Raw genomic sequence first — 13,144 nt, 5'->3', positions numbered from 1 at the left:
AGGCAAAGCCACTTAAGTCATGCATTACCTCTTCCTAGCCACCCAATGAATCAAATGGCAATGGCTCTGCAGGCTCGTCCCTAGCTTCCTCTCCACAGCAGTCAGAAGGCAGTCACCCCCAGGAGAAGGGACAGACTACTCCAGACACTGAGGCTGCAGGTGAGTTCCCCCAGCCCCTTCCTCCATGCTTTGTCCTGCCCTAGATCTCCTACTTAAAGTTCTGCTAGGGCTGGTTCTGGTTTCTCCTCGTGGCTTTGAGCCTAGCATCACGGATGACTGGCTTATTGACTAATTCATTCATTTTTTTAATTCTGCATATGTATATTGAGCACCATCCATGTAGCACCACCTGGGAAGACACAAATGCTGTGGGTTTGCCCTTCAGCTTGTGGTGTCCTACTGCAGCCCCTTTGCGTCATTAGGGAATCTCTAGTTTCCTTTCCAAATTTCTCTTTTCCAACACAGATGATGTGGGGTCAAAGAGCCAAAATGTCAGCCTGTGCTTGGAGGACATTATGGAGAAGCTTCGCCATGCCTTCCCCAGTGTGCGAAGCTCTGATGTGACTGCCAACACACTGCTGGCCTCTTGATGGAGCCATAGCCCCATCCTATAGTGCATAGTCCTCTCCTAGTTCTGTCAAAGCCTTTCCTCAGCCTTCACCCAACCTTTCCAGTCCCCACTGGCCCCACATTTCTCAGCCAGAGTTATTTTGGCTCTAGGCAGCAGCAGAGATCTGGTGGTATGTGAGGTGGGTGTGTGGGGGCCAGGGGCGGGAAAGGAATAATTCCTATGACTCCAAAAATGTGCCCTTTAATCTTCAAGTTTGAGACTGGTCCCTTAAGTACATTTCTATTGCAGATCAGGCAAATAGCACTTGGAGGCCACTCAGATGGGGAGCAAGGAAGCTGCCTTGCAGAGCTAAGCAATGCTTGCTGTTTCCTTTTCTTCTCCATGGAATTATGGAGATAGAGAAGCCTAATGACCCCAGGGTTCCAACATTATGAATCCACAGGAGTTAGCCCTATTTCCTGTCCCAACTCAGAAAGGTAAAAGGGTATCCCTGAGACAACCCCTCTCCATCAAAGTGCCCCTGAAAAAAATCTGGGGGCAGCATGTGTCATATTACTTCAGCTTGAGGGCATACCTCTAGCCATCCTGATGCTACCTAGATGTTGTTTCCTCCTCAAATATCTTTAGTTCCTCTGCCTCAGACCTCTACTGGCAGACCTTTCTCATGGGGAAGGGAACAGTTCATTCTAGGTCCTATTTCCACCTTACATTTGGAAACATTAAAGCAGTGGTTCCCAAACTTATTTGGCCTACCGCCCCCTTTCCAGAAAAAATATTACTCAGCCCCTGGAAATTAATTTTTTTTTAAATTTTTAATAGCAGTTACTCATCGCCCCCAAATGCACCTGTGGCCATCACCGCCCCCCTGGATCGCTGCAGCGCCTACCAGGGGGTGGTAGCACCCACTTTGGGAATCACTGCATTAAAGAAATATTTATGGGCTCAGATTCCACCCCCACCCCCCATCCTCCTCTTTCCTGAAGGCCTCAGCATCATGAGAGACCAGCTGAGTTGCTTTGAAAATCCAGGTGAAGCCATCCTTGGCTCTTCTGAATCTACTCTCACAACCCTGGGGGAGGGGAAGCAACTTACTCAGCAAGGGGGTCTTGCTCTCCTTGGGTGAGAAGAGGAAGCCACCAGCTAGCCTGGAAGAGTGTGACTGCCCAACAACATTTCTTCTTTTAGACTGAATTGGATGAGGCGGGTGATTGTCCCCAGCTAATCCTAAGGCAGATGCAATGGGCCACCCTGAATAGTGGCCTGTTCCTAGGAGCCACTGACCATTTTCCATCCAGGCAACAGCCTGGCCTTCTTTTGCATAAAACTATTCTCTCCAGAAGGTGAACCCAAATCTCAAACTGAACTAACTCTTACTAGGCAATGTATACCACGATCCCTTTATCCAGAAACTATTCAGGGTAGATAGCGGGGGAGGGGGAAGTGACCTTGGGAACTTTGAACAGAGTCAGAGCCCACTGAGGCAGCTTTCTTTCAAAAGGAGCTTTATAACCTAGAGCCCTAAAATTGACTTCATTTGCCTAAATTTATATACATACATATCTATCCTACATATCTACTGTATATCAGTACTCCTCTGGCCTCACTCACACATTAAATTCTAATACCTCTTGAAGTATTAATGTTCTTCCTTGCTTTTTGTTAGCCCAAGCCTCTGGTTAAACAGATAGATATATCCTGGCTGCTCCCCTAGGATGTCTCTCTATTCATGTTTGGGGTGAGCTGTCTTTAATACCAAAGCAACAGAAGCCTGTGGCCATAGAGGAATCTAACAGGAAGAGTCACTCTCTTCTCTTTACTCACTGCAAATCTTGTTCTCTTGAGACCTGGGCCTTGGATGAATTTTCCAGGGCTCCTCTGAATGATGCTTCAGGTACCAAAATAGAGCAAATCTAAGCTTTACCTACCCCATGCAGAAAAGAAGTAACAAATAGGCTTTTAGTAGCCTTTGTAAAAGGCTAAGACACAGAATACATTATCTAGCCCCTTCCAGTTCTTAAGTCTGGCTCAGGTCCATGAAGAAAGCTGTGGTTGCCACTGAGGTCAGGAGGGTATGAGATGCTTGGGGTGCTGTGTTATAATCAAGCAGTGTGCCAGTGGATACAGCTTCTGGGAAGCTAGATTTATCTGCTGCATAGGAGGGAAGGCAGCAGCTTGGATCTAAAAGCCTAGGATTGCCTCTTTCTAGAATCACCACAGGGCATTAAGCCAGAGGCCCACGGTGTCAGACCTCATCACAACATCTACCTTATTGCTCAAGAGGTCTCTGGGCAGAAGGACTTAGGTATCCGGATATATGATGAGCAGGTGGTAGGTGGGCATTAAACACAGAGCCTAGGCATCTGTCCATGAGTGGGGGGAAGCTATATTTGTAGTGGCCTAGATTGTGGGCAGGAATGGGATAGAAGAAATTTGCTATAAAACAGAAAGCTCGGGTCTTTGAGGTTTATGGCTGCCTAAGCCTTAGGAGGTCAGATGTTATAAAAACAATCTTTTACCAGGGAAATCCTGGAAAATCCTTTCTGTAACCCTCACTCCACTCAAGAGATCCAGGGCTGCTGAGGGCCTGTGGCAACTGCAGTGGGCCAGGCATAGTAGAGAAGATGTAGATTTTGTTATGTAGGATTTGTGCTGTTAGGTGGACTGAAGCAACCGGTAAAGTGTTGAATTCTCACTAACAGGGTTACTGACACTTTGTGGTCCTGTTTTTACCTTAATGTCCGAGGTAAATACAGGCATACCTCCTTTTATTGCACTTTGTTTTGTTGAGCTTCACAGATGTTGCATTGTTTTTACAAATTGAACGCAAGACCCTCTATCAGCAAAAAGATTACAACTCACTTTATTGTGAGACTCACTTTATTGTGGTAGTCTAGAACTGAACCCAAAATATCTCCAAGGTATGCCTGTTTATCTCTCAAAGCTCCAGTGACGGTCACTACCTCATGTGCAGGCAGTTTTCCTGTAGTGAGGTAAATGGATCCTTGGGCACTGTGAATCCAAATTAAGGTGACATTTACTGAGATGTGGTGTATGTCATTAGGCATCTGTCACGTATGTGTTTCCTGGAGGTATCGTGTGTGATGTTGCATAGTTTATGGCCCTCAACTGAAAGTGTGGTGAAGGGAGTTGCTGGGTAGACAGCCTAGGAAAACGTCTGACTTGAAGAGTTAGCATCTGTGATAAGAAACGTGTTTGCTGAGGTTGTTGTCAAATAGTATCAATAAACAGTTAGGATTGATAGGCCATTTATTCTCAACGGAATCTGATATAGGCCAAAAAGCCATTTTGAGGGTACCTCTGCTTGTAGTGAGAGCATAGTGGGGTCATGTTGACTGGAAAATTGTTAGGGAAGGCTGACTGGCTGGAGGACATGTGGCTGTTTGTTGTATGGAACCTTAGGGAGGGCCTTACCCAGGAAGACATGTGCCCTTCCCTCCAGAATGGAAAGGCTGAAATCAAGGCTTTCAAGTACCCATTACCTTCAAGGCCCAAAGTTTGGAAATATTTTATTGCGGAGAAACCTGTTTGAGTTTATCTGTTCCAGGAACTGGGCTGTTAGGTTACAGTAATAAGAAATCCTGAGGACAGGCAAAGGCCAATTCTGGGAGATGGTTTGCCTCCAGATTCATTTTAAGGAATACTCATACTGTCTGAGATGGTGTGTTCAGGCTAGAGGGTGTTCCTTCAATACACATTCTCAATGGTAGACTTGTGGCCTCTGAAACCATTTCGGGCCAAGAATTTCATCAAAGTTTCTTTGACATAGGTGACAAATAACCAAGGAAGTAGCTGCCTTAAGATAAACAGTCCTGGAAGAGAAAACTAGAGGCCTTGCCCCAGAGCTGTGGAGACTTAGTTGCTCAGCAGGGCACCTCTATCTCTGGGACTCCCTGCCAAATCTGGCCCTAGGAACAAAGGAATATTTCAGTTCCTTCTTATTCTTTTAACACCCATGGCTGTGGGAGAGGGAAAGGCTCAAGGCCAGGGCTCAGCTCCCAGCCTCCATCTCCTCCCACAACTGCTGCATTTGGCGGAGGGACCTGCTGAATGTCCTTGTTGTCCCCAGGGCAGTATTGAGGCTGGACTGGAGCCTGCTATGCTGCTTGCTGGCTGCAAGAACTGGTCACGAGGATGGGAGTTGGGGAAGAGATTCGGGGGAGATGACAAGGGTGACACATAAGTCTGGAAATGTTTGAGACAAAGAGGCAGGGCTGGGAACAAATTAGTTAACTTTGATTGCCACTCACTGTGGTGCTTTTCTCCTTTCCCTTGAAGTCTTCTTTGAAAAGAATAAATTTGTATTTGTTTACTTTGGTTCCTCTGGTTATATATACTCTTTGACTCTGATATTCTACACCCTTCTCTTATTTGTGTGTGGGAAGAGAAGGTGGGCCAAGAAGCCACAGCAGCACTGCAAAACATAGGTTACCAGATGAGTCCAATACCTACTGGACCAAAAAGACACCCCCACTAAGTACATCCACCACAGTTACCTGAAGTGGTTGCTTCTTAATGCCCTACACACATTAGCTAGTTATACCCTCACCAAATGAGCTCTTATGGCAATGGTTCTTCAATACCATTCTCATTAATCTGAGGAATTTTTTTTTACCAGCCTGAAACAATATACAAAAAAGAACAATGCGCCCTAACCGGTTTGGTTCAGTGCATAGAGCGTCGGCCTGGAGACTGAAGGGTCCCAGGTTCGATTCCGGTCAAGGGCATGTACCTTGGTTGCAGGCACATCCCCAGTAGGGAGTGTGCAGGAGGCAGCTGATCGATGTTTCTTTCTCATCGATGTTTCTAACTCTCTATCCCTCTCCATTCCTCTCTGTAAAAAATCAATAAAATATACTTTTTCAAAAAAAGAGCCCTAACCGGTTTGGCTCAGTGGATAGAGCATCGGCCTACGGACTCAAGGGTCCCAGGTTCGATTCCGGTCAAGGGCATGTACCTTGGTTGCAGGCACATCCCCAGTAGGGAGTGTGCAGGAGGCAGCTGATCGATGTTTCTTTCTCATCGATGTTTCTAACTCTCTATCCCTCTCCCTTCCTCTCTGTAAAAAAATCAATAAAATTTGTTTTAAAAAAAAAGAACAATGCAGTAAGTGGCCATAAAGTTACATTTATTCAATTTAAAGGTCTATTCTCTAGATTATATGTATAATGTCCTTGTAAATAATTGGTGGTGATAGTTTCTTATAAATGCCATTTTCTGGCAAAATAAAACTCTGCTAGTCCCTCTTTGCTACCACAGTTTTTCTTTTTTCACCAATCTATAACAGCACTGTCCAATAGAAATATAATGTGAGCCACATACGCAATTTAATACTTTCTAGCAGCCATATTAAAAGGTAAAAATAAACAGGTGAAGCAAATTTTGCTAATATATTTTATTTAACACAGTATATCTAAAATATTATTATTTCAATATGTAATCAGTATAAAATGATTCTTAATGATATTTTAGATTCCTTTTTTAAAAGAGAAGTCTTAGAAATTGTGAAACAGGCTTATAAAGAAACAAGAAACCCACATAGATGCAGACAATTTATTACTTAGAGAGACAGCAAAAGCAAGAACAGCAATGGTACTAGGTCCCTGCACCCCTTGTCCCACAGGACAACAATGAAACAAAAGGAGCCTTATGACATGTACCATGGATGCTGGGGTACCTTGCTGCTGAGTAGCCAATTCCAAACTGCAGCTAAGCAGTTTTATGGCCTGCAGATGTCCCCTTTGGTGCTGGGGGGCAGGCATAAAATGCCATGCCTCACCAGAATGAAGGAAACAGATGAGAAACTGCCTCATGGCAGCCTCCCTCAAGATAAGGAGGTGAGTGAGAATGATCTTGTAGGAGCTCCTTGTGAGACTGCCTATCTTCCCACGTACCTATAGAATTACAGGGCATTCGCCAAGGCCCAGAGCAGCCTGCATTTGAGCCTTGCCTATGTGACCTATGAGGATAGTGTGAGGTTGCTAGGCCATTGGCACAGAGCAGTCCCCCTATAGAAACCCTGTGTCTATTTTATGCTTGCTACACATCTCAATTCAGGCTAGATATATGCCAAGTGTTCAAAAGCCGCAGGTGGCTAGTGGATACCATGTTGGCCAGTGCAGGTCTGTAATATACAAAAGTCAGAATCACTGGGCTGTTTTTTTAAAAAAAAGACTTTGTGAGGTATCATATATGTGTATGTTGGGTGGGATGGAGAGTCAGGGTGGCAATATGCCTTGGGGGACTGGAGTGCAATGGCAAAGGAGTTGCCCAGGATTACAATGAGATATGGTATTGGAAGGAATGAAAGGCCACTGCAGACACATGAATTTGACCTTGTCCCTTCCTGTTATCTTCCCTTCCCCCTTGCCTCTCAGCAGAGCTCTGGCTGCTCTTAGGCTGCAGTATCAGACAGAGACTAGATAGGGTTCTTTTACCTCTCTCACCCTTGGATGCCATGTGTGGCATATGTGCCACCCTCACTGATCTCAGTCTCTCCAGCCATGTGCCCTGGGTACTTTTTATCTGTTTGTTCCAGTCCCCTGCCTTCCTTCATCTGAAAAGGCCTATCTTCTTTTCAAACCCTGCCTCTTCTCCCACCTTCTGCCTCTGACACTCAATTCCTTTTCCCCATTCTCTTCTCATCTTTTAAATTCTGGGTTTCTGCGGGGGAGGAGGGAGGTAATATTTTTATATCATTTTGGTTTTCAAGCTGTCCTATAACTTCTCACCTAATCTTGGCTTCATTTAGTTTACCCTTAACATGTCTATCTCCCTTAATTCCACTTCTTCCCTGCATTAGTTAGCTCCCAGCATTCCATCTTTATCCCTCCTCCATAGGCCCTTCCCATACATATTGACCTCCCTCCCCTTCTCTGCCCTTGGCTTACTAACTTCAATTTGGAATTGGAGTACCTGAAGTGGCAGAAAAAATTTGTGAGTACATTTCCCAGAGAAACACCAATTTCATCAATTGGGACCAGACCTGGGTCTAGCTGGACTACTTCCAGAAAACCCTCAGATGCTTCTTGGTAATAAGCATTATCACCCTTGATTTCCAGATGAGGGAATGGAGGCTCTAAGAGGTATAGAAACATGTCCAAGGTGAGTAGTAGAGCTGGGATTTCAACCATATGTTCATTCCACTAAAACATAATTCAATAAAAATATTGGAGCTCTATGGTTAATATGAGATGATTTGCTTAGTTCTTTAGGAGTTATCCTAGGAGCTCTTTAGAAGGAGCTCCAGTACTGACAGCATCTTGTGACATTTCCTAATCATAGTTAACTGCTTATCTCTCCAGTTTCCTTTTGGAAGTGGTTTAATAAAGTGACAGCAATCCATTTAAAATGAAGAATTTATTTATTGCTTAAAGATTACAGAGTGGAAAACCTTAACAATGCAGCTAAAACGAACATATGCATCCATGGTTTTTAAGGGAGTCTGCATAGTCATTACAGCATCTGGTCTTTCCTAACCTTTTCTGATGGGGGTTAGGATGAAGAGGCTCAGAATAAGGGGAACCCTTAGAATTTCATCTCTGCTCTATTCCCTTAGCTAGAAAATAACAACCAGACACAGTCCTAAAAACACAACATCGGGGCAAAGATTGTAGTGGCAGGAAATCATCCCTGACTCTTCCCGTAAGTGGCCTGAGGTGACCTCTAAAAATGGTTCGCTACTCAGAAAACTTCACAAAATTATTCAAATCAAGAGGTTCAAATCTTTGTTTTCACTTTAAGAGAACTTATGAGACCTAGCTGGTCTGACAAAGTGGGTAGAGCATCGGCCTGTGGACTGAAGGGTCCAGGGTTTGATTCCGGTCAAGGGCGCATGCCCAGGTTGCAGGCCCGATCCCCAGTGTCGACCACAAAATCATGCAAATTGAGAGGTTCAAATCTTCGTGTTCACTTTGAAACACTCATGAAACTGCCCAGGCCACCAAGGGTATGCATATTTGAAAAGCCACCAAGTATGTGAAGGGTGCCCGTTTACAGAAGCAATGTGTGCCAGTCCTTCGTTATAATGGTGGCGTTTATAGGTGTGCCCAGGCCAAACAGTGGGGTTGGACACAGGGTCGGTGGCCCAAAAGGAGTGCTGAATTTTTGCTGCACATGCTTACAAATGCAGAGAGTAATGCTAAACTTAAAGGTTTAGATGTAGATTCTCATTAAGCGCATCCAGCTGAACAAAGCTCCGAAGATGCAACACAGAACTTACAGAGCTCATGGGCGGATTAACTCATACATGAGCTCTCCCTGCCACATGGAGATGCTCCTTACTGAAGAAGAGCAGGTTGTTTCTAAACGAGAAGAAGAGGTTGCACAGAAGGAAAAGATACCCCAGACGAAACTGAAGAAATAAAAACTTATGGTCCAGGAGTAAATTCAGCATGAAATAAATACTAATAAAGTAAAAAAATCATCCCTGAGTAGGAAAGCAGCCCCTATTACATGAACAGAGACAGAGCATAACCTACTATTAGCTGCCATGAAGTAGGCACTTAAATTCACTGTAGCCATTCCTAGCCCTTGGTAGAAATGACTCAATTTATTCAATGTTTTAGAAAATACATAAAGCAAACAGAAGAAAAGGCTAAAACATATGCAAACCAGCTGCATAGCCTTCAAGGTTAGACTGCCTTTGGCAAGCATGACTGAATCATCTGATGGCACCATGGAACAGAGCAATATAAATAATTCTCAAATTCATAAAGAGAAGCAAAGTCCCATAGTTGAGTTGGGTCCTTAGGTCTACTACTTTTTTATAATTTGTCCCTTTCTACACTACTAAAAACTTCAAATATAGTTAGCAAAAAGTGGCACAGAGAAACAAATACAAATGATTCAACATAAAACAATGAAACAAACAGAAACATGCACAGTTTCATGCAGTCTTCAATCTGGATGTGCAAGGCTGAAGGCTCTCCTCACTTCTCCAGAAAAAATTTCAGTTTTTCCTGTAGGGAAATTATCTGTAGGGAGAGGCAGAAAAACGTGAAAAAATCATCAAGTTCTACTACTTGATCTAGAATTTACTTATATGAACCAAAAAAGAACTGTAATTTGACATTTATATGGTATGTTAATGTTGTGATGTTCCAAAGAATAATGCCACAGTCAATGTGTACAGCCCTAGCAAGGTTGTCTCAGTGGATAGAGTGTTGGCCTGCAGACCAAAAGGTCCCAGGTTTGGTTTGGTCCAGGGCACGTACCTTGGTTGCAGGCTTCTCCCAGCCTGGGCCCTGGTCGGGGCACATGCAGGAGGCAACCAATTGATGTGTTTCTCTCACATTGATGTTTCTCTCTGTCTTTCCCTCTCTCTTCCACTCTTCAAAAATAATTAATGGAAAAATATCCTCAGGTGAGGATTAATAAACAAACAAAAAAACCATAAAACAAAAAAACAAAAAAAAGAATGTGTACAGAACCCTGGTTGGTGTTTCTCAGTGGTTAGGGTGTTGACCTGGGCACCGAAGGGTTGAAGGTTTGATTCCAAGTCAAGGGCACGTACTTGGGTTTCAAGGGCATGTACCTGGGTTGCAGGTTGGATCTCGGGGTGCATGCAGGAGGCAACCAATTGTGTCACACTCACATCGATGTTTCTCCCTCCCTTCCTTCCTCCCTTTTACCCACTCTAAAAATTAAATTAAAAAATATCCTCAGTGAGGATTAACAAACAAAAAGAATACATACACAATGCTGCAGCCATGATATTGTCCTTTATTTTGACAAATTTGTAAAAGGAAGCTTTAAAATTGAATATACTGCAAAGTTAAATATGCTTGCTGTTAAGAATTTGTACTTCTGGGAAGAGTATACAGAGGTCATAGCTCAGTGTGGGAGTAATGGAGATGGGATTACTGTAGTCATATTCAAAGAGTCAGAAGGTAAGGCAGTTGGGAGAGCCTCTTGATTCATTGAACACAGTAGGTTTTATACCGGGTCTTAGCTGCTGCTTCTTGCCACATTAAGAGACACTTGGAAACTGGTTCAGAGTCCTGACCAATTAGGAGCTTGTGGTGTTCTACTTATCCTAATGCATTCTAAGCCAGAAGCCCTGAACCTTTTGTGATGTAGGATTTTTTTTTTTTACTTGAAATGGCAAAGTAACTAATAACACTCAGAAATATACTGTCTGTGGGACAAAAATGGTTTTTGAATATTATTCAATTTAGTTCACTGCATTCCAATGTGGCTTTTCATTCTGTGAAATGAAAAGAATGGAGCATTGCGAAATGATCCTATGCTGCAAACCATCTACTGAAACTACTATAATTGCCACCTGCAGTAATTTAGAGGCCTTTTTCACTCAGATGCTGACCGTGATTACAACCACTGACTGGTCCAATTTTCTCTTTTGTGGGCTCTTGCTTCACCCACCACCTCCTAAAGGTAGCTTTCCCCATAGGTTCAGACATTTTGCTGAGCAGTCAACCTGGCAAACTCATCTATCCCCACAGCTTCAGTGGTCATTTCTATGCATGAGCCACTCTCCACTCTACCATTTTAGAGTGCTTCCAACTTAACTAATCATCTTCTCCATCCTCCACCCCCAATAATATCTTCCTGTTGTCTTCATTTGTGTTAATGGCACACCATTTTCTGGTTACCCAGGCTTTGAACTCCTCTTTCTCCCCCCTTTTTGTCCTTTAAGTTTAATCAATTGTTAAGTTCTAATTCCTTCTATCTCTTACATCTTCCTCTAGTCTTTCCCCACTCTAATTTCTCCCCTATATTACTGGAAGAGAAATCCTCCTGAATTACTACTCCCCAGGTTAAAAAAAAAAAAAAGCTTTGGTGGCTCATTATGACCTACATCAAAAATCTAAACTCTTTTGCCTGGCATCAATACCCCCGAGCCATTTTGTGCATGCTACTCTCTATACAGACTGCCCTCCTTTCTCTATCTCCTTATTAAAATCCGACCCACATTTTAAGGCCCCAGTCCAACACCATCTCTCCATAAAGTCTTCCCTAATCTCAGTGGACAATAGTGAGCTCACAGTCCTTTAAATTCCTATCCTTCTCATGATTTCTTCCCCACTGGAGGCAGAAACTGTGTTGTAAGCATTTTGTAGTTCTCTGCAGAATCTAGCTTAAATAAGCATCCAATAAATCTACATTAAATAAATGAATTAACATAAAGGGCTCTGAGTGAATAAAGTTTATAGCTATCTTTCTATGTTGAAAATAGCACTCCCCAATATTAACTACTTATGTTGATGAAAACAAAGATGTTTGGGGGTGCTAAAGCAATCTTGGCATTGACCGTTCATATGATTGTTTATAAGCAGTACTTGGATAAGTGATTTACTGAGAGGAAGGGAAGATACAGAACATAAGAATTCCCCCAGCCTTGTTGGATGGGGATGGGGGACAGCATCATCTCTACCTTAAGAGTCCCATGTTAAGCCCATTATCATAATATGATCTCCAATCTCTTTAAAATTGTTACCCTCAAAAGTATAGGGCTGGAGTCAGCATATATTTTCTATATAGCTACTTGACCCTCACGTATCACACACTGCCCTGATATTTCCACTCTGCTCACTCTATTATGACTTTAAATAATAGTTATTCAAGTTAGATATCTGGCATGCATCCTTAATACTTCTTCTCCTTCAACACCCAGTAATTGACTTAGGTCCCATCAATTCTACCTTTAAAAAGTATTCACTCATATATGAATGTTCATAGCAGTATTATTTAGTGAGAGCTAATATGTGGAAACAACCCAAATGTCCATTGATAGATAAATGGATAAACAAAATGCGGTATATCGGTACAATAGAATATTATTCAGCCATAAAATGAAATAAAGTACTAATACATGCTGCAGCATGGATTAACCTTCAAAACATTATGCTAAGTGAAATAAATGAGACACAAAAGAATATATATGTTTCTTCTTATATGAAATAGCCAGAATAGGCAAAGTAGACTAGTAGGAAGTAGATTAGTAGTTGCCTAGAGGTGAAGCGTAGGCGTGATTCAGAAGAAATGAGAAATGAATGCTAATGGATACAGGTTTCTTTTGAGGATAATGAAAATGTTCTAAGATTGATTGTGGTGATGGCTGCACAATTCTGTGAATGTACTAAAAGCCACTGAATTGTACAATTTAAATTGGTGAATTAAAAAAACAACATGGATGTGTTTCTACTGCTGCCAAATAAGAAAGTGATGGTATCCTCTTATAGTCAAGAGAATGATAATGTTTAATTTTACTCCATTTTTGTCCTACAACATAGTCAGATACTTAAATTCATTTATGCAGTTAAAATTTTCCTCTATATAGTTTGCAGGGCAAAGGACATTGCATGGTAAAGGGCCTTATCAGGGGGATCTGTGTATCTGTAGCATGTATTTATACATGATGCCAATTTCTTGAAGCCTCTAAGCAGCAGTATTTTTCTCTGACTCCTATAAAGTATTCATTTTGAGTTCCATTTAAAAAAAATGATGGTAAAAATAAATAAATAAATAAATGGGTGAATTGTATGGTATATGAATTATATCTCAATAAAGCTGTTATAAAACATTTATATGGCA

General features: G+C 42.4%; 2 protein-coding genes and 1 pseudogene across 4 annotated transcripts in view; 2 read left to right on the top strand and 1 right to left on the bottom strand.

Annotated features, from left to right (window-relative positions):
• Positions 1-1,351, top strand: part of DRP2 (dystrophin related protein 2) — a 42,280-nt gene extending 40,929 nt beyond the window's left edge. For both annotated transcript variants that reach the window (XM_014542613.1, XM_014542614.1), the window contains 2 exons: positions 39-159; positions 466-1,351. In XM_014542613.1, the coding sequence (XP_014398099.1) occupies positions 39-159; positions 466-590 (246 nt within the window). In that variant the 3' untranslated portion in view covers positions 591-1,351. The remainder of the gene's footprint in view (positions 1-38; positions 160-465) is intronic.
• Positions 1,352-8,524: 7,173 nt separating this feature from the next.
• On the top strand, positions 8,525-9,010 carry LOC102248941 (annotated as a pseudogene).
• An 87-nt stretch (positions 9,011-9,097) lies between these two features.
• Positions 9,098-13,144, bottom strand: part of TAF7L (TAF7-like RNA polymerase II, TATA box binding protein (TBP)-associated factor, 50kDa) — a 22,770-nt gene continuing 18,723 nt past the window's right edge. For both annotated transcript variants that reach the window (XM_014542611.1, XM_014542610.1), the window contains one exon: positions 9,098-9,564. In XM_014542611.1, coding sequence (XP_014398097.1) covers positions 9,520-9,564 — 45 coding nt within the window. In that variant the 3' untranslated portion in view covers positions 9,098-9,519. The remainder of the gene's footprint in view (positions 9,565-13,144) is intronic.

This window comes from Myotis brandtii, unplaced genomic scaffold, assembly GCF_000412655.1.
Source record: "Myotis brandtii unplaced genomic scaffold, ASM41265v1 scaffold305, whole genome shotgun sequence".
Classification (NCBI taxonomy): Eukaryota; Metazoa; Chordata; class Mammalia; order Chiroptera; family Vespertilionidae; genus Myotis; species Myotis brandtii.
This window is presented reverse-complemented; position numbering and strand designations above follow the sequence as displayed.